Source organism: Dermacentor albipictus, chromosome 1 (genome assembly GCF_038994185.2).
Source record: "Dermacentor albipictus isolate Rhodes 1998 colony chromosome 1, USDA_Dalb.pri_finalv2, whole genome shotgun sequence".
In the NCBI taxonomy this organism is placed as follows: domain Eukaryota; kingdom Metazoa; phylum Arthropoda; class Arachnida; order Ixodida; family Ixodidae; genus Dermacentor; species Dermacentor albipictus.
The window spans coordinates 446,405,602-446,429,903 of record NC_091821.1 but is presented as its reverse complement, the minus strand read 5'-3'; the positions used below and the strand labels follow the sequence as shown (position 1 = coordinate 446,429,903).

The 24,302-nt window shown below is 44.3% G+C and overlaps 1 protein-coding gene across 1 annotated transcript in view; it reads left to right on the top strand.

The window, feature by feature from the left end:
* The window catches only part of LOC135915348 (uncharacterized), a 61,515-nt gene extending 42,608 nt beyond the window's left edge, over positions 1-18,907 (top strand). The window contains exons 2-5 of the mRNA XM_070531177.1: positions 1,035-1,091; positions 11,071-11,127; positions 14,611-14,762; positions 18,584-18,907. Coding sequence (XP_070387278.1) covers positions 1,035-1,091; positions 11,071-11,127; positions 14,611-14,762; positions 18,584-18,907 — 590 coding nt within the window. The remainder of the gene's footprint in view (positions 1-1,034; positions 1,092-11,070; positions 11,128-14,610; positions 14,763-18,583) is intronic.
* Positions 18,908-24,302: the final 5,395 nt, after the last annotated feature.

Below are 24,302 nucleotides of genomic sequence, written 5' to 3'. Positions count from 1 at the left end.
TCACAGGCACATTTCAAAAAAAATTCTAACAGCTCTTTGTAACTGGCATGCTACCGAAGAAAACAAGATAATTACTCACGTGGTCAAAATTGATGTTCTATTTGTGAGAGAGATACCCCCTAGCGCCGCCTTATGAATCTATGTTAGCGATACAGTGTTACTATTTTAAACAATAAGGCTCTATGTTCCCATCAATAATGTCGAATGTCAACTTAACCACTCAAATTCTACTGCTAGAACTTTGCCAGAAGTAAGAAATTTCAAAAATAAAGCAGTGCTCATTAGTTTAGTGCTGTCATAAATGTCAGTAATACAAGTGTGCCAATAAGAATTACATTTCGGTGGTCCAGCTTTATGGCAAATCAAAACGCACCTTATCATGAGCTTGCTGGTTTGGAAATTGCCAAAATGACCTACAGGTCCGGAACAAGTGTAAGCATTGTATATAATTTTTATGCAAGGTTTCAGTCAAACAGCAGTTTCTGAAGATTTGTATTTACATTATCATAACGGACCGCACCTTTATAAGGTCTGTAGCGTTGTTTCTATGTTTAGATGTGTTTACCCGCCGTGGTTGCTCAGTGGCTATGGTTTTGGGCTGCTGAGCACTAGGGCGCGAGGTCGAATCCCGGCCACGGCAGCTGCATTACGGTAGGTGCTAAATGCAAAAACACCCGTGCACTAAGATTTAGGTGCACGTTAAAGAGCCCTAGGCGGTCGAAATTTCCGGAGTCCTCCACTACGGCATGCCTCATAATAAGAAAGTGATTTTGGCACGTAAAACTCCATAATTTAATTTCTTTTAATCAAAACGTTCCTCTGCGATCATAATTTGCTATTGTTATATGGTCTTTGTTATAGGCTGGTGTTACGTTTTGTATGTTTCAAGATCTTCCAATTGGCAAATTCCGGTGTGAACTTATATTTGCGGAATCATCTCGAGAACTTTAAATCTTGTAAAATGTTGAAGTCTACCTACCTAGTTGAGCACTTCATCAGGAAACCGGTATACAAAAGTGCATTTTTTTTTTCAGGCATCATGAATGGAACTATCGGTGCCATTTGCGTACTCAGCCTCATCGCCTACACAGGTAGGTTTAATTTTATAACACGTTAACATTGGTAATGAGAAAAACTCAACGCTTCAATTTGAATCCATGTCAACCTGTCTAGGATGGCAGCAAAAAGCTGCAAATTTAGCAGAATAAGCAAATCCTTCATTCACTTCGCTAAGAAACTTTAGGCGTCGTTTGTTTATGTGCTAATGCTCTTACGCTCCTCTACAGCGCCAAGCTATTTGAAAAGGTGAATGATGTACAGATTTATGCCTTGAAAAAGAAACGAACTCACTATTGTTATAAATAATGCTGCATGTGTTTATAGGCAGCGAAGCGTTTTATTTGACTGCGGGTGTAAGAAATCTCTTACGTACAGACCGCAGCTATAATTTTGAAATCCGAGCAAAAGAAGCAGTAATAATTTATCAAAGAACCACAATGTTTATACTAAACTGATCGTAAACTGAGTAAACGCTCGAAGACTGGCAACATTTTCCTATTTGGAGAAATTTTATAAGATGGCCGCCATCTCAGCACAGGATGGAACAACGATACCAGAGGGACGGTTTTAGGAAGAGCGTAGCAAAAATGGGATTGCGCATGATAAATACCACTGAAAAACTGCTTCGTATTTTGACAGCCATGGCGGCAACACTGACTCAGAAAATTCCCAGCGTTGACGCCATTTTCAAGGGGCAGGCAAGCTCTGCTGCCGATGAAGCATTCCAGATCGGCGAGATCCTCCTCAGTGTGGCGTGCAAGTTGGACGGAGACAATCAGTTTGCTGTTGAAGTAAAGCGAAAGAACACAGATTATTTTTACATATATCAACATATATTCAGGTTAATGACTGGCACATTTGAGTGGCTTCTCTACTCCATCTCTTGCCGTCATCAGAACCATGTGCATAAGTAATGAAATGAAATGAAATGAAAATTTATTTCCATCTTGTAAGGTACAGATCTTGTAAGGTAGAGACGGGGGGGGTGCGGAAATGACGCTGTCCATTGGACAGCTTGATAAGTCCGCCATCTGTACATTAGAGGAAACACAGAAAGTGAGCGATGTAGGCATAGTTGTCACAAGGGTTAAGACATCATTTAGCTATCAGGTATCTGTTTATACGTCGGTATTAGCCGTGTCACGCATTTATGCAACCTATATGCTGCCTTCCGATTACAGCACTAGTAAAATTTTCTAACTGCCCTTGCAAAGACATATCCGAATCGCTGATCCACTAATGACAAAGAACTTGCGAGAATAGTTCCACAAGAAATCGAAATAGGGTATTCCGAATTACGCCGAATTAATATAAGAACTATTATACGTACTGAAAGAATGCTCAGGCGTATAGGGGACATCGTGCGAGAGGATGCAGATATTGTTTTAGCCTGTCAACGCTATTGCCTAGCCTTAAACTGAAGCCTGGGATGTCAAGCGCCATACCTGAAATGAAATTTATGTAAAACTAAGGAACTTCTAATTGTCATTGCAGGGGTGATTTTTAGTTATCGAACACTTACAGAGCATTTTCACAAAAAACACTGTTATTACTCGTCTGTGCATATAATTAAAATGCCGAAGTAATCTCGAACGCTTATTTAAAAGAAATGTTACGGCTACTGCGAGAATCAGGAATTATGCTAATGAATACTACTACTTAACAGTAGATACACTTCTTCTCCGTAGAGTATAACAGCACTGAATTTTTTCACATGCCGCTCCTTGTATTCACACTGCTCCTCGGCACTCCTAACTATGCGTTTCCTAGCCATAGTGGCGCTGCAATGAAATCAGTTTCTAGGCTGCTTCTAATATACACGAAAGGCTAGTGACACCACTCTCCACGTCGCAAGGTGTCGCAGCCGCGGCAGCTTGTGCAACAGCAATCTCTACAGGGAAATCTATGTCGGGAGGGAGCCCGTGTTTTGTTTTCTTATGAGGAACGCTTTATCATCGATTATATGGTTCGGATGCTCGTTTTAATGGGATGTGTGTTTAGAAAAAGTTTATTTCGACAAGAGACGATACGACCACTGAGTCATAATCATGGCACAATTCCACACGGACGATAACATGTAAGACACGAAACACAGCGCGTTGTCAACGCGAGTAGTGTCCGAGTCCTCACGCACCAACATATAAACACGTATACCCACGGAAAGGCACAGTTACACATAAACTAAATGCCACATGTACAAAATGATTTTCAATATATACAGTGTGCACAATGGTTATATACAATGATGATGTGATAGAACACTTTACACAATTTTGAAGGGATGTGCACGAGATGTGTATATACAAAAATGATCATGTATACGAGAGGACACACACACAGAAATCACGGGCACCTGCATTCTATGTGTATTAAATGGATAATTCTGATGGTCTGGCTACAAGAACCAGGCTGGACAAAAATTCAGCCATACGCGTCCATTAGCCACCGACAGGAAACGACATGACCACTGTCGAAGGAACACTTCTTCTCCAAGGAAGAACAACTCCTCCGACAGAAACGACAGTAGCTCAGAGTAGAGCCTCCCCATAAGTGGAAATAGAGCGCGGTGACGACGTCCCATGGCAACTGCCTCGCACCGGTTACGCCATAGACAGAAGGCCCCCGCAGCAATTAAAAGTCGCGCGAAGCGGCCACGTGAGCAGCGACCAGATGTAATAAAGCGGTTAACTCCAAGGCCACGAAATCCAGTATGCACGGCCCTCCAAAATATCCTGGCAACGACGCATTGCAGCAATTGGGACAATTGCAGCAAGGGGGCAATTGGGACACTGCGAAGATGGGACAACGCCCCACCGCTCAAGCCTGTCCCGAGTTGGAAGCACTTGCCACCCTAGACGCCACATGAAGTCGCGTAGGTGGCCAGGCAAAATTGCGCCGTTATCGCATCCCACGACACATTATTGGAACGTGCGAGGCGCGCTGGGGGAACTAGAGGAAGCAGTAAGGCTGACATAGTATCTACTACACGGTTTTGGAGAACGTCTACATCAGGACATACCTCTTGTATGTGGCGATAAAATGCCACGGTCGTACAGTAAAATGTAGGCGCGTTTAACACTTGTGGGCCGCGATTTAAGTGTACGCCCGGTAACATGTAGCGAATTTTCGTGCCAAGGAAACAGCAAGCGAGTTCCCGCGCTGGACACTGATCATGCTGTAACAGACGGAGCAGAAATCGCAGAGCAAGCAGCCGGCAGCGGACAGACACGGATGGGAAGGCGAACCCACCGCGAGCGCGTGGTTGCCCAAGCGCCGCGCGACAGACTAGTTCTGTACGGCCCGACCAGAAGAAGGCACCAAGAAGGGACTGCAAGGACCTAGAAACCCGTAATGGTGGCTGTACGACGTGACAAACGTACCACACTCGGCCGCAAAATACAGACTGCGCTAAGTACCTTCTTTCTGATAGGGGTAAATTATAACCTTGAACATCTTCAATATTTCGCCTTACATCTTCAAGAATTGAGAGCCACACAGAGTCTGATATGCCATTAGAGGTGTAGTCAAGGCCTAAAAGGCGAAGAGAATTGCTCTTTTGAAGACGGAAAAGGGGACTTAGGCGTGTCTGTGGTGAACCAATGAACAAATAACGACATTTTGAAACATTTAGCGCAGCACCTGAAATATTTCCGTACTCAGTGAAAATTCGAAGGCTACGGGTTAAGCTATCTTCATTCCTGAGATATAATGTGATGTCATCGGCGAAGGCTGTCACCTTTACAACACCGCTACCAGGCAGTAGGAGACCGCATACGTAAGGGTCTCTCACTATTGAGCGCAGAAATGGTTCAAGACTGAGCACAAAAAGTACTGCGGATAGAGGGCACCCTTGAGGAACGCCACGAGTAACGGGAAACGGTGCACTTTCTCGACCATCAAGGAACAATGTACTTCGGATATTTGAATAGGTATTCCTAATAAGTTGAACAAAATTTGACGAGAAGCCGAACGAGGTCAGTACATTAAAAATGTAGTTATGTTCAAGGCGATCGAATGCCTTTTCTTGATCCAGTGAAACTAAGAGACCACGTGCCGACCTGGTCAGCGTGTATGTCATTATGTCACGAGTAACGAACGAAAGACTGTGTATCTCTCTGCCAGGGACTGAGCATGCCTGATGGTGTCCTATTAGGGAAGGCATCAGGCTTCTCAAGCGCCGGGTGAGAACAGCTGTGAAGGTTTTGTAGTCAACGTTGAGAAGCGTGATTGGCCTCCATTCCTCTGGACGAACTGATGACGGATCGTGCTTAGGTATCAGCACAATACGACCGTCCCGAAAACTGAACGGGAAATCAAAGTTCTCAAAGCATTGGCTGATAACCGATACGAAAGTGGCACCAATATCTTCCCAGAACGTTTGATAAAACTCCACGGGTAACCCGTCCGGCCCTGGGGCCGAGCCACGCTTCATTGAAGATAATGCTGCCTTCACTTCCTCGGCTGATGGTCGTGCACAAAGACGGTTAGCTACCTCAGGTGGAACCTGAGGCAGCCCACTAAGCAAAGTATGAAGTCCTTGAGAGCCAGAATCTATTTGCATGGTCGTACGCGCCATGTTTTCAAAATGCGTTACAAAGAGCGAATAATCTCGTGTGGGAGGTGGTGTAACAGGAAGTGCTCTTGGGGCCGCAGAACCAAATGCATTCGGCTGTCTAAAAAGCGAGTTTCTTGAAAAGCGCAGAACTTCGGGGTGTGCACACGGATTACGTCTGCATCGCCAAGCAGCAGCTGACAAAGACGACGCCGCGATGAGGCGTTGGAAGCGCCTCCGTAGCTCACGCTGCCAGGACCGCATCAACGGAGTCAGTTGATTGACCCGAAGGGCGATGCGGAGCTTCGTGGCAGTATCCGCCAGTTCCTCTGACATACGTCGTCTGAGTGCACGTCCTTCAACTGAACAGTGTAGACGCCACTGCACCTTAAGCGCATCCCATGACTCTCGGTCAGATCTAGAAACAGAGGTGCCCAAAACTCGTGACAAGCAAGAGCGCGAGCGTGCGTCATGTAGAACGCGCATGTCCAGACGCCAGGGTTTTACTGATGAGGAAGCAGGGAAGCGAATTTCAAGTATTACTGGTTTGTGATCGGAAATATAAACAGGGGATGAAGGTAACGTTATCACATCAGACTGGGTGACATACTGAGCTAAACTGTTTGGCACATAGGCACGGTCTAACCTGCTTGACGACGCACCGCGTCGCCAGGTCCAGGCAAAGAAAGAACCATGAAAAAGTTGATATGTATCTAGCAACGAAAAATGCTGGACGAGGCGACGCAACTCCCGTGCGTTCCAATCAGGGCGACCCCAGCCCGGGCCCTGCACATCTGCTCGCGTGTCTAAGACGCAGTTAAAATCCCCAACGAGCACCACGTGACGACCGTCAAGGAAATACACGTCCAGCTCACGGCAAAAATCATTAGACTTACTGGCCTGCGCGGGTCCATATATGCACAAAATCCGTAACCTAAATGAAGATAGTACACAATCAAATGCCAATATTCGCCCTGTCCCATCATAAAAGACATGATGATCTCGCAAGAGAGCTCTGTTGAAAATAATAATACCAACAATAATAATACCAATAATAATAATACCAACAAGCATTAAACGCGATAGGGTGTCGAAGGCGTTTTCCGCCAGAAAAAGACATCCCAAACCGAAACCATGCTGACCCTACGCGTGGCACAGAGGCGTTACTGCACTAATTGAATTTCGCAATGTAAAATGCGTCAGAAAATATGTAAATTCCAACTTACACAAACCCTACAGACATGTTAGCGTCGGACTGTTATATCAATATACGATAAAGTAAGTTGAATATACGAGGAAACAGAATTCGGTTTCGTGGAAACTCAAACACAAACCCTTTTTTCCATGCATATGGAGGTATGAGCTATTAATGAATCACCGCTTGTAGCCTCTGCCTCAAGGGGGTATGAGCCATTGCTCTACCCTTCGCTGACCCCGGGATTGGCCTACCCTTTCTTTCTATTCGGCCCCATGTCGCAAAATATCCGCTGTCTGTGTCGGCATCAGCGGAGCTCGATAACGCTATCACCTTCGGCTCTTAAAGAGAAGCGACCTCGAAATTTGTTTGTGCTTGGTATTTGTTGAAACGAATGCAGTTCTGCACGCTGTATGTGTGATTACAAAGAATGTGCGCGCCTTTCGCTTCTCTGCCCTTTACCTTCATGCCCCTGCCATCCAATTACTGCGACCGACTCGAGATCCAGCGACTCAACCGCAGGATTTATCCTCCGCCTCACAAAAAGCTCAGCACTGAAGATGCCGTAGCTCTCCGACTTATACAGACCAACACATTTCCAAACCTACAAAGATACAGTAAAATGTTCCCACATACATATCACGGCATCTGCCCCTGGTGCGGAGACACATGCCCTACACGCTTTCCCATCTCGTGGGGGTGCGAGGGCAAAGCTCCACACTTAAAGACTCCTAGCACGTCATTTCAGTGGTGGGAGGTACAGCTGACCGGCGATACCCTGGCGGGAGAAGAAGCTCTCGTCCAGCAAGTACGTCGAGCAGCCATGGCCAGTGGAGTCCTGGAATGAGGACACCACCCACTCGACCTCAAGAGCAACAACCTCGATGGTCCGAATAAATGTTTTTTCTCTCTCTCTCTTTGCTGACTGCTTGAGCCCTGCTCCACATTCGCCGCGGGTGGGCCCGGTATTACACAACCACTTTAAGTGGCCCACATTTTTGCCCACGGACGCGGACACGAGAAATGCTGAGAGACGAGAGGCTATCTGCTTCGCTGTAAAGCAGGCTTAATAACTTCGTTTATCATAGTTAGTTGCAACATCCCGGCTTTAACACACGCCATTTCACAAAGATAAGTTACATTTTGTTTCACACCGAACATGCTTGTCAAAATCATTCGCGGTAACACATCTTGCTGGGAATTCTCGTATATATGCAATGGAGCTCATCACACAGCCTGCAACTATGTCAGAGTTTTTAAAGCTATGTTTGGGAGTAAAAGTGCGCATTACATTTATCAAAACAACTGCATATCTCGTAACAACTGCATAAGGTAGAATCAAACTCGGATCTATACTGTTGCTTAGCCGAACCGTAAAGCAAGCGAGGCAACGCCAGCGACCGGTGCCCATGCTCGGCACGCCTTCTATCTTCTTGTTTCGAATACCCACAAACACACCTGACTGACCGAATTGATTAGTGCCGCCAATTTTATGTAAATAAACAATGTGAGTGCTGCTTCATAAGGGATCGAGATGGGAGTCGTAGGCATCATGATCGCATGACCTCGCACCACGAAGAGAGTGCTGCGTCACCTGAACTAGCTTTAGCAGGATAGGCTGAGTCCTTGTGCACCAGGGCGACGTCCAGAGAATGAGGACATTGCGCAGACTTCAGTGCGACCTCATGGACAGAGGGAGAAGGAAAAAGATGTGTCGGCATGAACGTTTTTTGGAGATGGTCACTTGCGGCCTGCTGTTTAAGGATTCGACGTTGGAAGTCTGTAGTTTTCGAATGCAGTTTGACAACTGACAAAGAGAAGGGAACGTAGAGGCTGAAGAATATGCCGCCCCTACTTTCAATTGAAAGGGCTGCTACAATGTCAGGACCATCATTATGGAGGACACCCGGTCAAAACTCAAAGCGTCGGAGGTGCATTATGCACTGCTTGCTATTCATGGACTAGTTGCGGCAGTTGTAGAGGCAAGCTTTTCAAATAAACAGGGGAACAGTTGCCGTCTTCATTGCTTTAGAATAAAACGCAGCAACAATTCAAGTCCCAAATTTGAGTGTTTCTTGCGCTCTCATAGTGTCGATGCACTGCATGAAAAAGATACTTGCCTAAGGAAATATCTAATTTTTAAAAAGGTCCCTAAGGGTAAGGAGGAACCATGTTGCTTGAATAATATGCACAATAGGGAGCCGTCATTGACGCTTAACGAGACTTTTCACTGCAAGAGAGTTTCCAATATACTAATCAGCCTTCAACAACCGAGTGATCTGAGTGGCGGCAAGTACCAGTATTTACCAGATATAGCCATTACACTTACCTGTTCATCCCTCAAAGTGACCTTGTTGAGGCATGAGTGGCACAGTAGGGCAAGAAATGGGGTTCACATGGTCAAATATCGAGAACATGAGAAATCGCGGACTATAATTTTTTTATGCCAGCCCCACAAACCCACAAGAAGGATTCGTCGGTGATGCACCATCCGTAATTTGTATTGTTTAAATTGAGTATTAGCAATTCACCGGTCAGTCAGCTACGCGACAATGCATGCTTTAGTACCAATATTTGCTGGGTTATAGTTGAACAATACTCAGGGCCGACAACGTGGTTGTCTTAAGATGGATAGTGTACTTTGTTTTACATTTCCGAGATGACTTTAAAGAGTTCGGAAAATACAGCGATAGATCTAAAGGCACAAATTTGCTTGACAAGTAGAAGCTGCCAGTCCAGAAAACATTGTTACACCTAAGAAATTTGGAACGATTCTTTTTCAGCAAGCTGGAGTGGTCAACGAACGCGCCTCTTGTGCTTGAGATCACAATCAGATGAAGCATTGCTCTCGAACGTTGCAAAATGGATCGTGACCGAGTATTTTGAATCAAGGGGGTCGTTAGCGTGATGCAAATCAGCAACTTACCTCCTTAACACGTGCCTGGGGAATTCCCCCCCCCCCCGCTCAACATCCGTCTCATACATACACAGCGAATGATAAGGTGCCAATTCTCCCGGAGAAGGGCACTGACTTATTTTGTCCTAGTTATTTCCTTTATTTTCTTCTGCAGTCTTCATATCTCTCTGGTCACGACGATTAAGAGCGGAAGTTATCAGTATCTGCAGCATATAAAACTAGGACACCTAGTCGCATTTTCCGTAGTACCAAGTCTTCCCGGTAACTCGACACAGCGTTAAAGGCTTTTTGAATTGGTAAGTGCACTGCGCGAACAATACCCTTGTATATTTCACTTAGAAACCGGACTGATGAAACAAATATGTAATTGGTGTGAAATGCTTCGGAAGCTGGTGCTGCTCTGAGGTTGATTTCGTTTATGTAACTGCTGCTGTAATTCTTAACACATTGGTCCCATCTTCCTGCTTAGCCACCCACATACGCCCAACACTCATGGCGATATGCATAACACTGTGAAATAACATGTGAAATCTTTGTAGCTGTGTTGCTTCATAACTACACTTTGCTAGAAAAACTACTGGAACAGTCAGCAACTGTCAGACCAATTAAATCAAAGAATACCGCCATTCTCCAGTCCGTTAAAAATCCCGTTTTATTAGTAAGCGAGTTGCTCTCCAAGGCAGCCTCTCGACAAATCTAGGCCATTAAAGTTCATTGTCTGTCTGTCTCGACAAATCTAGGTCATATCAGATTCCGACTTTTAAATGGAAAGCCGGTGTGATTTCGTCGTCTATAGTAAAATTTATACTAGACCAATAATTCCTGCAGCTAATGCTTTACCTAAATTTGATGTTTTGAAAAATAAAACAGTAATCGCGAGTAGGCTGCAGCCCTAAGGGAAAAAAATATGGATGCCGAGTGTAAAGTAGAATTATATTATACTTATAAATCAGCAATTCGAACACGATATATAAAGTGTGAGCTAAAGTTTTTGTATAAGAACATTCTGATTTTAGCATCTGCAAAAAGGTGAAATTACGAATACACGTTTACATAACCAGGCGCAGTTATTTAATCTCCGTGAAGTTGTTTGCAGCTTGAAACATGCATCTGTGATCAGCTATTATTAAAAATTCATGTTTATCGTATGAAATGCTGTTCACATCATTCTGTTTGTTTTCGATTGAGGTAACCTTTTGTACGTCTTATGAATTTCCATGTGGAAAATTTTTATTGAAGCAATACTTATCCATTTATTCCGAAAACAATAAACTTGTGAAAAATTTCTATGCAACCTATTTAGTACTTGATCACATCACTCACATAAAAAAAATAATTTTCTTGCAGACATCATGAAGAGAACGCTCGCCATGATTTACTTTTTTGGCCTCGTCGTCTCCATAGGTATGTGGAATGTCATCAAGTGTTCAACAATGATAATAAGTACAGTAAAAGCTCGTTAATTCGAACCGCAAGGGGAAGCCGCTTCAGTTCGAATTAACGAAAGTTCGAACTAACGAAAGTGAAGGAGAGCAACAGTACACTGCGATTTGGAAGCAGTAGGGAATGTCAGAAATTTGGCGTGTCAGAAAGTGCATGGCGTGTGCTGTGGGCACTCGCCATCTTCAAGTCGAAGCTCTGGGTCCGACTGTGCCACACCACCGATGTCCACCGAAACGAACGTTAGCCGAGGCTTAACACTATCACAATTAATCGCGACGGCCGATACCTCCTAAGCTAAAAACAGAGGTACACAACCGATGAAGACTGCCGAGACAAAGACGCCGAACATGTGAAGGTGGCGAAGGCCCTGATTCGTTGGTTCTTGATTGCAAGCGCAGCTGAAACGTACTTGATTCGCTGTGTTTTGCGTTTGCCGTGCCATCTCCGCACAGCATTAGCAGCTGTACAAGATTTGCAAAGCCTCCGAGATTCGCAACGGGCAAGAAGTCTCGGAGGTTACGTAGAACGGAGGCGGCAGCCGCCGCTGCCTTCTGGCTGACCCCGCGTCGGTTATATTTTTTTCCGATTTTGCCTTCTCTCGCCGTTCTCTCCGTTTAGGAGGCAATACAGCCTTGTGTGTAGGCAGTAGGCGCGTTTCTCTGGCCGTGTGCCAGGCGAGCGTAGTTCGAATTATCCTCGAGGGAACCTTCTCGCGTTCGAATTAACGGACTTTTTTATACATAGACTTCTGTGGAGCTTGGCCGGACCAAATCGTACAGTTCGAATTATCCATAAATTCGAATTATTGAAGTTCGAATTAACGAGCTTTCACTGTAATATCAATGCTTTCCCTTGAATTTATCTCAGCCTGTTAAGAATGACTGGGAAAGACACGTAGTTACCGGCATATTTGGAGCGAACAACTTGGTTATAAATGTCAGCATTCTTGTGTTAGGGTAACACACCTGATTTATGGCTTTTCTATTCCGTCGAGCTTTTCTTGGGAGCGTCCTGCTTTCTGTCTGTTAAAGGGTTCCCCTGAAACGGCTCAGATAAATTCTGTATACAGTAAGATAAAGCAAAATATAATTATTCGCACCACAATTTGTTTGAAGGGTCTCATAGTAAGAGAGCTACAGACACCGAAAGTTACCCTCCTATACAGCCATGCACTTTCTTCTCAACTTGTTCGCCGGTTGATCAGCGCTAAGCTCCGTCTTCAATGGCTCTATGTCATGATGGCACGTCGCGTCATATACTTCCAGTTGTCTAGGAAAAGGCGCAAGAGCGCGCGAAGCATCTGCAACCTGTCCGCCAGCCACTTGGCAGTCGACTCCAAGCGAGAGCTATCGAAGCAGCTTGCGTTGTGCGCATTCTGTCGCAGCGCCGAGCATGACTACGGGCGAGCTGGGCGTTTCGACGAATGGGTGGAGGCATAAGCTCAAGCTGATGAAGGAGCTTTAGCGTAGACGCATAGAGTCGACGTACTTGAGCGGCCTGATAAGCCTGCACGGTGCAGCCACCTGGAGACGGAGAGCTTAATCCGCCAAAGAAAGAACTATTATTGCGCTAAGTAAGTGTAAAACATTTTCAACATTTATTAAAACAACTTGTTCACGATTACGCTCTTTCAAAAAATTTACACTAGCAGGAAAGAAATATACGCTTCCTTACTGCTACTGTGCTTGGTTTAGCTCTATGCCACCAGGTGGCTTCACCGTGCAGACCATTCACGTTTACGCCTCTGCTCATCACGTGAAACTGCACAGTTAGACGGCCAAGCCCAGTCCGCTTGCGCTTGCGTTTACCCGAATTCCCGCCACGCGTAAAGCTACGGCCCACTCCACCCACCCGCTGTCTTGCAGAGGGACACAATGTCGCAGCATGACATACTGTTCGTCGCTACGTTTGCAGCCCACAACGCAACAAACGCGAATCATGGTGCTCACGAAAAGACTGAGACCGTCACTGACCGCGAAGCTCTCATCAACACGAAGCACGTTGTAGAACAAGCAGACACTTGCTGTGTGCCGGATGTGCTTAAGAGGAAGCTTTAGCTCGGGCCCAACTCCGACCCGGCCTATTCAAATACATGTAAAACGTAAAAATATTTCTCTAAGATCACCCCTGGACCGATTTTAATGAAATTTATTGCATTTGAGAGAGAAAGTTCAATTTTAGTGCCTGTTGGAAGCGGAATATTTATTTATGGCCTGAATTTTGTTGAAAAGATTTTCAAAAATTTGAAGTTTACAAATCAGCAGCTCTGTATCAAGAACAGCTATCGTGATTCTTTAAATGGCACCTATTAGATCATTTTGAGTTGACAAATTGAATATGCGTGAATTCGTCACGTCGTGTACAAGGGTTCTGCAAAAGCTGTATTTCCAGGTCACTAAAATTTTTTGAGATTCATATGTGACATATCAATTTTGCCCACTTTATATGTACCATTAGATGGAATTCACGGATTGTGATATAATTTTTCATTGCCGAGTCACAGAGGCTTAAACTTGATAGTTTCGTTTTCTGAAACTTTTTGATTTTCGCTAATTTTGATAAAACATTGACTAGCTAAATCAGAAATTCGAAACCAGCAGTCAATAGATTTTAAGGTTTCCTTTTAAATGCAACAAATTAAACCTCGTCGAATTTGGTGCACTGGTGGCCGAGAGAAACGAATTCTCCTTTTTCATGTATTTAGATAGCAGCACGAGAGCTAAAACTTCCCCTAAATGTAGTGAAAAATTCTCTTTCTGTTACTTTCTTTTTTATAAAAACAAATTAACTAACATTGCAACTATTAGGTACATTTGTTCACCATAATGTGGGAAACATTATCGGTGATGCGTCCTAGGCGGCCAATGGGATAGCTCTTCCTACTAGTGTTGTTAGGGCAAGTTACGTCAAATGGTAAGGGGCCGTTGAAACTTCAGCCACGTGGTGTGCTGCGATCGGGAGTGATGTACATTTTTAAAACAATATAATAAATTACGGGCATTACGCGGAGCACTTCGATGCGTCAATGAATGATCAGAAGGACCTACTCTAACCAGTCAATTATTTTGTGGAAAATCGTCAAAATTGCTTCAGGGCCCCTTTAATGGAGCGATATATTTCACTGCTAGAAAATAAACAAAAGGGGTAGTTTTTCTTTCAAAACAACATTGCAGTTACCTACACGCAGTGACGCACGGTATGACCGGGAGTATTGGAGCATCCTTACGTAAACGCCGGGACTCGTATTTTTTTATTTCATCAAGAGGAAACTGTGTAATCTCCCCTCAATATTTATAATACAGTCAACAAATTGATTTTGTACCGGGCAATATCAAAAAGAAAGACATTTTTTTTTTCTTTTGAGGAGAATTTTGGACAGGAACAGCAATCTGAGCATTTCAGTTTCAGGTTTCAGTCTCCAACCTGGATTTTCTATCATTTCAGCTACAGCGGCCACGCTAACTGAGCAAGTCTCTAGCGTTGACACCATATTGAAGGTCACGACAAACTCCATCGCCAACGAAGCATACCAGCTCGGTGAAATCCTCCGGGTTTTGGCGCGCGAATTGGCCGAAGACGATGAACTTGGCGCCCAGGTAAGGAGGACAGACAGAAATAACTTATTCGTTCTTATGCTAGTCAGCGGAAATAATAAACAGCTTATAAATGCCAACGCTCGCAGTCATGAGGCAGACATCATATGCATTAAGGCCTTCTCGGGGAAACGCAGTCACTTATTCAATAAATCGGCAGAGAACCGAGTTTTTTATAGAGGGTCTGCGGTGCCTAATCTCCTACCTACCTAACAACTCCTACCTCTAAATCTAAGCGTAATGCACATTTATAAAACTATCTTATTTCCTTCAGTTTCCTTCGGGGTCATTCGTCAGACCTGGTCCTTGTGGCATTAAACTACTGACATCGTCGATGTACTGCAGATGTGGGCTCATTTGTGAAACACGGTAAATAGTGTAACAACCACGCATGGGTAACACTGGTCTAGAAATGCCTAGCAACTTGAGGCCGTGTTTAAAGGGAAAAATTAAATAGTTCAAGCTCGTTTACTCTAGTGGTAATAATTAAACTACTGACATCGTCGATGTACTGCAGATGTGGGCTCATTTGTGAAACACGGTAAATAGTGTAACAACCACGCATGGGTAACACTGGTCAAGAAATGCCTAGCAACTTGAGGCCGTGTTTAAAGGGAAAAATTAAATAGTTCAAGCTCGTTTACTCTAGTGGTAATAAACAAATTCACCTAAAGCATGTTTAAAGTATTGGTATTGCAAGCGAATCTCTGGTTACATCACTTGTAGGGGAGGGGGATAGTAGTGCATTATCCTACAATGCAATACCTACAATTGCATTTGCTTGCTCTAGCTTTGACTGCGGCCTCTCAGAGCGTGGCACACTCGGATTACTGTCCATATCTTTTTTCCGGGATGGGGCTACGTTTGAGAAAACCAGTAATGTAAGGTCAACAACCGCTAAGCGTGCGTTTCAGGTGCGCTTCATAAATACGCTCCCGTCGTAGTCACACACGACCTCTTGGTTCAATCACATAGAATTGCCGAGTGTGCGCCCATTTGGACCTCACGCAAGACCTTAAGACTATGTCGCAAAATGCCACCTCGGCTAAAGCAATGCCTATAGTTGAAAGCAAATTCTAAAATTCTCTGCTGATTACGGTCATTTTGGCCTACATAGTTTAAGCTGTTGCTGACTGGAAAAATATCAGAGTGTAAAGCCACACTGATTCTCCCTCACGGTGTCGTCATGCTTTATTGCGTTTTTCAATCGTCAAGCGCGCTTGACACTATCTTCTTGCGAAGTACTAAGGTCCCTTTCTGCCGAGAATTTTCAACGTTATAGGGATGAGTGCGCGTTTAAAAAAACTTAAATCTAGTCGCGAACCTCCACTTTCTCAGTGAAATGATAGTAACTGTCTTTTGATAAAAATAAGCTCGGGACAACCGTTGTTTGAGACTGCCGTGGAAGATTGCCTCTTTTACACACTATTTTTGTACGTTTTCGTACCAGAGGTTCTAAGAACGTTTTAGCCCACCAACACTTGTATACGTGTACTTGACGGTATGGTGTACAATGTAGGCGCAATGGGTGTGCATCGATTAAGGTTAGCCGATGTATCGGTAATGAATGCCTGTCGTTGCGGTGAATTGAGTTCATTTTATTTATTATATTTTAAAGTTCGGAAGCCAATACATGAAGCAGTAGGGTCGAGGAGGGGGGGGGGGTTGTCAGTGATATAACATCAAATCTACGTAGTAAGCATAACTTACAAATCAGCTCTCGCCAAACTTTCCTTGAACGTTGCATCTTCTACGGCACACGGGTAATTCGAGCAAACTCGAAACCAGACGCTAACCCACGAAATTTCTGTATCGACAATTGCCTCATGCTTGCTAGGACGCTACGCTTGCATCGTGCTCTAGAATGTCCTTATGGTCTGTCACTCAAGTACCTAACGTCCAATTGCTGAAAAATGCCATATCTTTCTGCAGTGACGTTAGAGCATGGCAATAATATCGCGCATCTACCAAAAAAATTAAAAACTCAGAAGGGGGCTGACAGACGGAATAGCACACTGTAGTGCAAAGTTTGTAAGCAGCGATAATGTACCTCAGCAAGGCTGGCCAAAAAACACGCCGCCAACGACACCCCTGAATGCTCCCTAACCTCTTGCTTCCCCAACGTCCTCCCATGCCCCCATTCTCTTCTTTTTTTTCTCTTGTTCTTCCTTTTGTTTTCCTCTCGGTATCCCCCCCGTTCTTTTTCTCTCCTATTCTTTCTTTTTTTCTCCCCGCCTTCCCACTCTCCCGCTCTTGTCCCTTCTTCTTGGGAACGACGCTCACATACGTCAGGAGACAGCAATCATTACCTCTGATGTTTCTGCCTTTACAACCAACCGCCACCGACAAAAACTGCGCGTGACGTCACTGCCCGAAACCTTTAAAGCTAGCATGCCGAGGATGACGAGGCCGCCTTTGACGAAGAGAAGTCCTCCTATTGAAACATTGACCAGCATTTCTGAGACACTAAAGAATAAAAAAAACCGGCCAGCCTTTCTGAGGCACCTTATCCCTGTTTACAAACTTTATGCTAAAATTAATTAGATTGACACTAAACATTTTCTACGATCTACTTAGAGCATTTTGTCATAAGAAAATTTGAATGCTTGTCGCCTGCGAACCATGCGCTCCAGACCAGAGAATATGGCGCAGAGGGGTTTGCGCAAGGCTGCATTTAACCTTCAAGAAAGCTTAGACAAGCTTTTAATGAGAAAAAACGAACCATGGCGCAATATGTTGACAACATATATGCAACGTAGATTCACTTTTACAACGTAATGACAAGCATACTACTCGAAGAAAAAGCCGCAATATTTGTGATTCCGTTGGCCATTCAGTCAACGACATTAGTCCATCTTGTAGCGAATAGTGTGGTAGCATGTCTGTATGCTGCGTTAAAGAACTGCAGCCTTATGAAGGTTTCAGAACTCGAGCAGGACAGGCTGACCGACCGCTTCAAGCCGCCCTTATGCAATGAGCAAGCAAGAGACGCTGAGAGCGCAGCAGCGAGGAACCCCAGTTGACGAAAGGACGCTAGACAAATTTCTCGTGGATAAAAGTGCGCCGATTAGGGAAACTGTAATTACCACATGGCAATAAACTTTTTTGCATTGGAACCATACAAAATAAGTCAAGCAGTCGTACTACACGTATAACGGTACGCGTAGAATGAATGAACACTGTGTTCTTGCGTGTGAAAACCACGATTTCATTATGGGGAACACCGTAGTGGTGGAATCAGGAATAATTTTGACCAGCAAGGGATCTTAGCCGAGCCACAAATGCATGGCACACGGGCGTACTTGCATTTGGCCTCCACGGAAATGCGACCAGCACGGCCAGGATTTGATTCCGCGACCTGGTGCTTGGGGATGCAGTACCATAGGGGCTAATCCATCACTGAAGGGTTAAAGTACGCGCTCTCGACTAACGTGGCCATATTTACTCTTGAAGTTACTCTTGAAATGTCGAGCATCTTAGCTTAAAGAAAACACACGTTAGGTAAAGAAGCCCTTAATATCCTTTGTAGCGCAATTCTTTAGCTGCAGCTTATGTGTACAATAAATTCTATTTTATTATTACTTGTCTGTGCGTTTAAACGCAAGAACGCCCCAGCTATTTCGAGTGCTTACTTCAAATTAGTGACGTGTTTGTGGCTGAAAGCAATTATATTTTTCAAATAAAGTATGGCAATCGCAACCATGTCACAATTATTCGATATTCAGCTGCAAATCATCATACTTTCTATAAACTAAACAATAAGGCTTCATGTGGGACCGGTATTGTCGTGGACTCTTAAGCAGTGTTATTTTGACGTTTTGCAGAACGAAGAGTACTTTATCCGTGTCATGTGGGAAAAAGTCAAGGTGGCTGTATCAAATGCCACTGACACAGTGAAAGGAGTCGTGCAGGGTGCATACGATGAAGCCACAAACCGCATCACCAAAGCTACAAACAACGTTAAGCAAAAGTTGAGGGAAAAGGCTGCCGAGATCCTGTCCAAGCTGATAACCAAGGCCATTGTGGGTTACGCCTTCGAAGATTCCGAAAGCCGCACCGATTTTGTGAAGATCCTGTGCGAAGACGTCGACCGTGCGGGGCAGCGGCTCATAAGGCAGAGCGAAGCTTTGCGCAACGCTGGCATCTAGAAAAATAAAAGATCTGAATTCTTGTCCTTTTTCTTCTTCTTATTGTTATTATTTGATGTGAAAACACCGATATACAATGTTTAAATAAGGCGACTTACTGAAAAGAATGTAGTTTTATAAGCGAAGCTTTCTTGGTCGAGTCCCCCCACTTTGTTCTTTATTTAAAACTGTTTCTAACCGCTATCAGTTTGGTCCGGGCCCACGCGCTTCCGACCGGAGGCCCTGCACGATTGTTGCAGTCTTCTTGAAAAATATGCAATCATCCTCTGTACACTGTGACACTTGGCTAAGTATGTGGGCCACGAGTGTTCTGAGTTAGCTAACTTGTTTTATGATAAATAGTCATTTTAGCTGGCCGTTTAAAGGCACGGACCGGTGGTTTTCTGCAACAAGAAAAGTCTGTTGCGTTTTAGTTGCAGGTGTCAGATGTCGCGATGCCTAAGTTTAGATTCAGTGGACCTGATCGACTGTGGTGTTGCACCAAAGATTCTGCGCCTGATGTGTTCATAGGTCGCATGCATGTCAGGGGGTAGATAGATCACCTTATCCGCTGGAGAATAAAGTTTATTTTATCTATCTCGCGGTATTTAGGACGTATACAACTATTACTAGGTAATTTAAACGCGCCTAAATCATCATCACGTGTTGTTATTAAAATGCCAATAGCTGTTTTGCAAATACCTGGAAGCGGCACCCTTAACTATGAACAAACTAGAAAATAGCAATTGACGTCACTAGACGTATACAAAGGCGACCGCAAATACTCCTTTACTCAGTTGTTAATAAGGCCCCCTCAGGAGATCGAGGCTCCTGTGGAACAAAAAGGAAAGAAACTAATCAGCAAGGAGAAACACCCGCGCATTCTGCATGCAATGTGCTGTGTTTTCATGCACTGATCTCCAGAACAAGTAGATCTTTGCATGCTTGGGCCGACATCGATGATGTATTCTGCCCAATTTTTTTGTCTATCCTCTGTAATTAAAACGTAAACAGATTGCTGCTGTTACATACAATCTTTGTGAGCCTCAAAACGAGCATAAATTCAGCCTATTACCAAACAAAGCTCTCTTCATGACATCTCCCAGGTCTGTTATAAAACTTCAAACAAACGAATGGAGGACATACACAAATTTTTCAAACCTTAAGTTGCAGATCTGAAACATATAATACAACTTTCAGGGACAATTCCACTTCTAAAGGTGAATTTCGTTTCGTCGATTAACGAGACTGTATTAATGATCAATATTTCTGAGGCCTCACGGCTTAAGGAATTCACTTGTAAAAGAACGACATTAATTTTACCGTAGAAATATAAAAAAAGGAAGCTCGTCCAGCGTCTCAAGGATGACTCGGGCTGATATAAAAAAAAGCCTATTGAACAATTGGAAAGAAGAATTTAAATTGGCGTATCTGAAATCAAGCCCCACATGGATAAGGAGAGGGAACTGTATTGTAGACCAAGATGACCTGCACTAAATTCGCGAAGTGGTCCCCGATGTTGCTTTTACTAAAATATTTTGAGTGGCTTATATACTCAGAATGTGCAATTGGGCAATTTTTTTTCAAATTGAATATTCCTCGTTAGAAATGCAATGAGAAGTGGTGCGCGTTTTTATTGTGTATTGTCTACGTCACCTTCTGGAACCATCTGTAATGGTAACTGCAGTTAGATGTTAACTTAGTATACCTGCCACTCGGCATGTCTGAGAATGGCTTATGTATCCCATGCCTTCCCGATCACCAAAAGAAAAATGATTCAGTATTCAGTAGTCCTCTTGATTTACACCATCTTAGGTGAGCCTGCTTTACTTCGTAAGAACTATAGGTGAAAGCACAAACGACCTTTGACTCTTGCCTACTTTCAATAAGAGACGACCATTCACCACCTGCTATTTTGTTATGATACGCAATGTGCGCATCATATTTGTTTATTTCTTGTATATTTGATTTCGTTTGGTTCATGAAAATAAAATAATACATCTATCTTAGCAAGTCCACCTGCGACTAGTTTGTTGACATGATGGTACCTAAATGATATAAGGGTATGAATCCTCGTGAAGGTGAAAGAACTCAACTGCTTCTGCCTCATTGTCAATCTCATGCCAAACACCTCTATTGTTGACTTTTGGTCGCCCTTCGGCGCAAGCTACATCTCAACGTTCACGAACATTCAGTGGGTTTGAACCAACTGAATCGCACACTGGTGAATTTCTAGCAACAATCGTGTGATTTATTCTTCACGATAACTGAATTTCGCTCTACAGCTGCCGAGGCTGTTCGTACGACAATGCCAGCAACATGGCTAGGGTACGCTGAACTCCAAACGCGACAGGGGAACGCCACGGCCTGTAGGCATGCACGAAGAACTCGTTGTATATGCACCTACCTCGCTGCAATCGCTCTTCAAACCTAGTAGCTGCTTGGAGTGCAAATTGTGTGGAGCCCGTAAAATGCTTTACAATAGGACAGAAATTGTACCTCTTCTCTTCCCTCTCGCTGCAGTGCTAGAGGTGCTTCTCGAAGAGCCTCGAAGAATAGAAAGACCTTCTTTTCTCAAAAGTCTGCTGAATGAATAGTACTTTTCGCACGCACCACTGGCGCAAATAATTTTTTTTCAACACAGGAAGGATTGCATTCGTTTTCTGATTCAGCTCGGAGAAACTGAAAACAACCACGCCGACGCACAATCTGATCTCAAGAGACGCCGAAGCCCAAAGCTTCTTTCGTGGCAACTTTATGAAACGAGGCTTTGGAGCGGTTCACAGGACCATGCAGCGTCGCTTCAGACACCCGGTTTAGACCTTTCAATGGATGTTGCCCTGTTGATATCTTTACACGACCATGTCGGCTCTCTAGGCCCTAAATATCATAATTGTGAGCGAGGTTAAAAGCGCTGATTGTCCATAAGAGTTATCCGCCTTTTGCGAGAATTTCGTTTGTTTGTTTTTAGCTCTCAAGGATGCCTCTGAATGGAGTGCATGTGGAGGTCAACAAGCAGGCTAATAGATTATTCTAAATGTACAGAGTTCATTTTGTCTCGACATTTTCTTTTTGGATAGCAAACATTCATGGCTGCACATAACGAGATATAATGCCACTCCTGACCTCGCGAAAATGTTACAGCCAACAAGGTTAGTCAATTTTGCTATCTGTCTTGTTACTACACTCTTTAGTAATTCAGTATTTGAGACAAGCATGGACAAACCAATAAGACATATAGAGCAACTCGTTGTCGTTTGTATGTCGGCCCTTGTCCTTGTAGTGCTACCTTTGATCCCACTATTGCGTACTAAACAGCCCAAATTACAGCCTTGATTTTCTTCGTTATTAACAGTTTCTGGCACTGTCTACAGAATTGTGCACACCAAGTTACTGCATGAACAGCAGAAAGCACAGGTTAAATTCATGATATTTGAAATATGTCGCATCCATCTTGAAACAGCTATGATTAGAATTGTGGGGAAATTAGGATAACATGTATAACTTGTCCTTTTTTTTAATTTGGGCTTTTACGTGCCAAAGTCCCTTTCATAATATGAGACACGCCGTAATGAGGGACTCTAGACATTTTGACCACCTGGGGTTCTTTAAGGTGCACCTAACTCTAGTACACGGGTGTTTTCGTATTTCGCCCCATCGAAATGCGGCCACCGTGGCCGGGATTCGATGCCGCGACCTCGTGCTCGGCATCTCAACACTATAGCCACTGACCAATCACGGCAGGTAAGTGACTAGAAAAGTGCTCTACAAGCATTTAAAGACACGAAGCAGATGAAGTTCTTTTCGCGTGAAGTCCCCATTCTGTAAACTTCACAGAATTAATTCACTAGAGAACTTAAAATTCTTAATCTTTTTTGCACCTGTACACTTTTTGTCAGTCAGAATATGTAACAAATGTCATGAAAGTAAGTTTTCAAGCAACAGGAGAAAGTTGTGTCTGGAAGGGTTAGGACAAAAACCTTAAGCGGCTCATAACTCCGATTGCCGGGAAAACATGGCGTGCGGTCAAGAAAGTCACGTGCGCTCGCCTCGTAGAGTAACGCGCTCGTACCACTGCTCGCGCGTTCCTCGTTGTCTTGTACCACAGTTAGCTCTTAGCAATTAGGATACAGGTATTTTGAAGCACTCGAACCCACGACCTTTGGCGTTAAAACGAAGCTAATAATAGCACAGGTAATTAATATAGACTTAAGCAAGGCACGCGAACTCCAGCCCTGCCGGTGGGAGTCGAACGCACGACTTTGCTGTCAATTAGGGCGAAGCTAACGTACAACTAATGAAGGTAGCGCCAATTAGGGCACTAGGACCCACGGCTTTTGCTGCACTGTAAACAAAAGTTAGCCGACATTGGGGTTTTTGCGGCTCATGAGCTTTGAAGACTACCTTGCACCAGAAAATTACTCTGGCATGCGGCAGTAAAATGCGTTACATTACATCGTTTTACTACCACCTCTGAGAAACGTAGTAAAAGGATGTCATGAGCCGGCTTTACGACGTACAGAGTTTTAGATCACGTGACCAAAAACCATCTATTGAGAGTTTAAAACCACGTGATCTGGAACCAACCTGAAGATCACATGATTAAATACTACCACTTTACTCCCCAAGGTTGCAAGCTCCGCCCAATCCAGTTAAGCCTACGCTCGGCGACAGGCACGGCCGCGGCAGGAATGGTAAAGATCGATGCCGTGGCGGTGCATCCACCAGCGGAACGGCAGAACGTTGGAAACTTGGAACGTATGTATACTACATACGTCGCGTAAGAGGTGTCTCAAGTGGACGCGGCTTCCTGCCGGCGCGCCGCCCGTTGCACGACCGACGAGCCGATCGACTGCATTGCGTCAGTGCGAACTCATCGAAAAATAATGTTCCGATTCCGCTCTGCACGGCGAACCGGCGTGGCCATGCTCGCATTCAGCGACAAAAATCGCCTCAAGAATCGTTCCTGGACCGATCCTCTCTACGGCAGGTAAATATCTTGCCGTTCGCGAGGGATACCGCCATCGGCCGGCAGCCTACAAACGGCGAGTTGTCGCGTCTGCTGCTCCGGCCGGAAGCAAGCGTGTCGGTCAAAGTTCATTGCCAAGCACAAGCCCACTTTTTCATGCTTCTACGAGCGAGAAAACGACTGTTTCTTGTCCACTTTGAAGCTGTGAACGGAATCGTCACGACCCACTGTAGCACAAAATAAACAAAACGTTGGTTAGTTGTAGTGACAGTCAATGGAAAGCCTCACGCACTAGAAATAGATGCGATCATGTCGAGCGGTCTCGCCAATTCAAGGTGAGGGCACATAATCTCGTAAACACCACAGCTAGCGCTGTAGGAAGCGTGTATATGAGCGGTGATCATGAATTTGTGCTCAGTAGGCGTCAAAGAAGCCCGTAGGCCATCC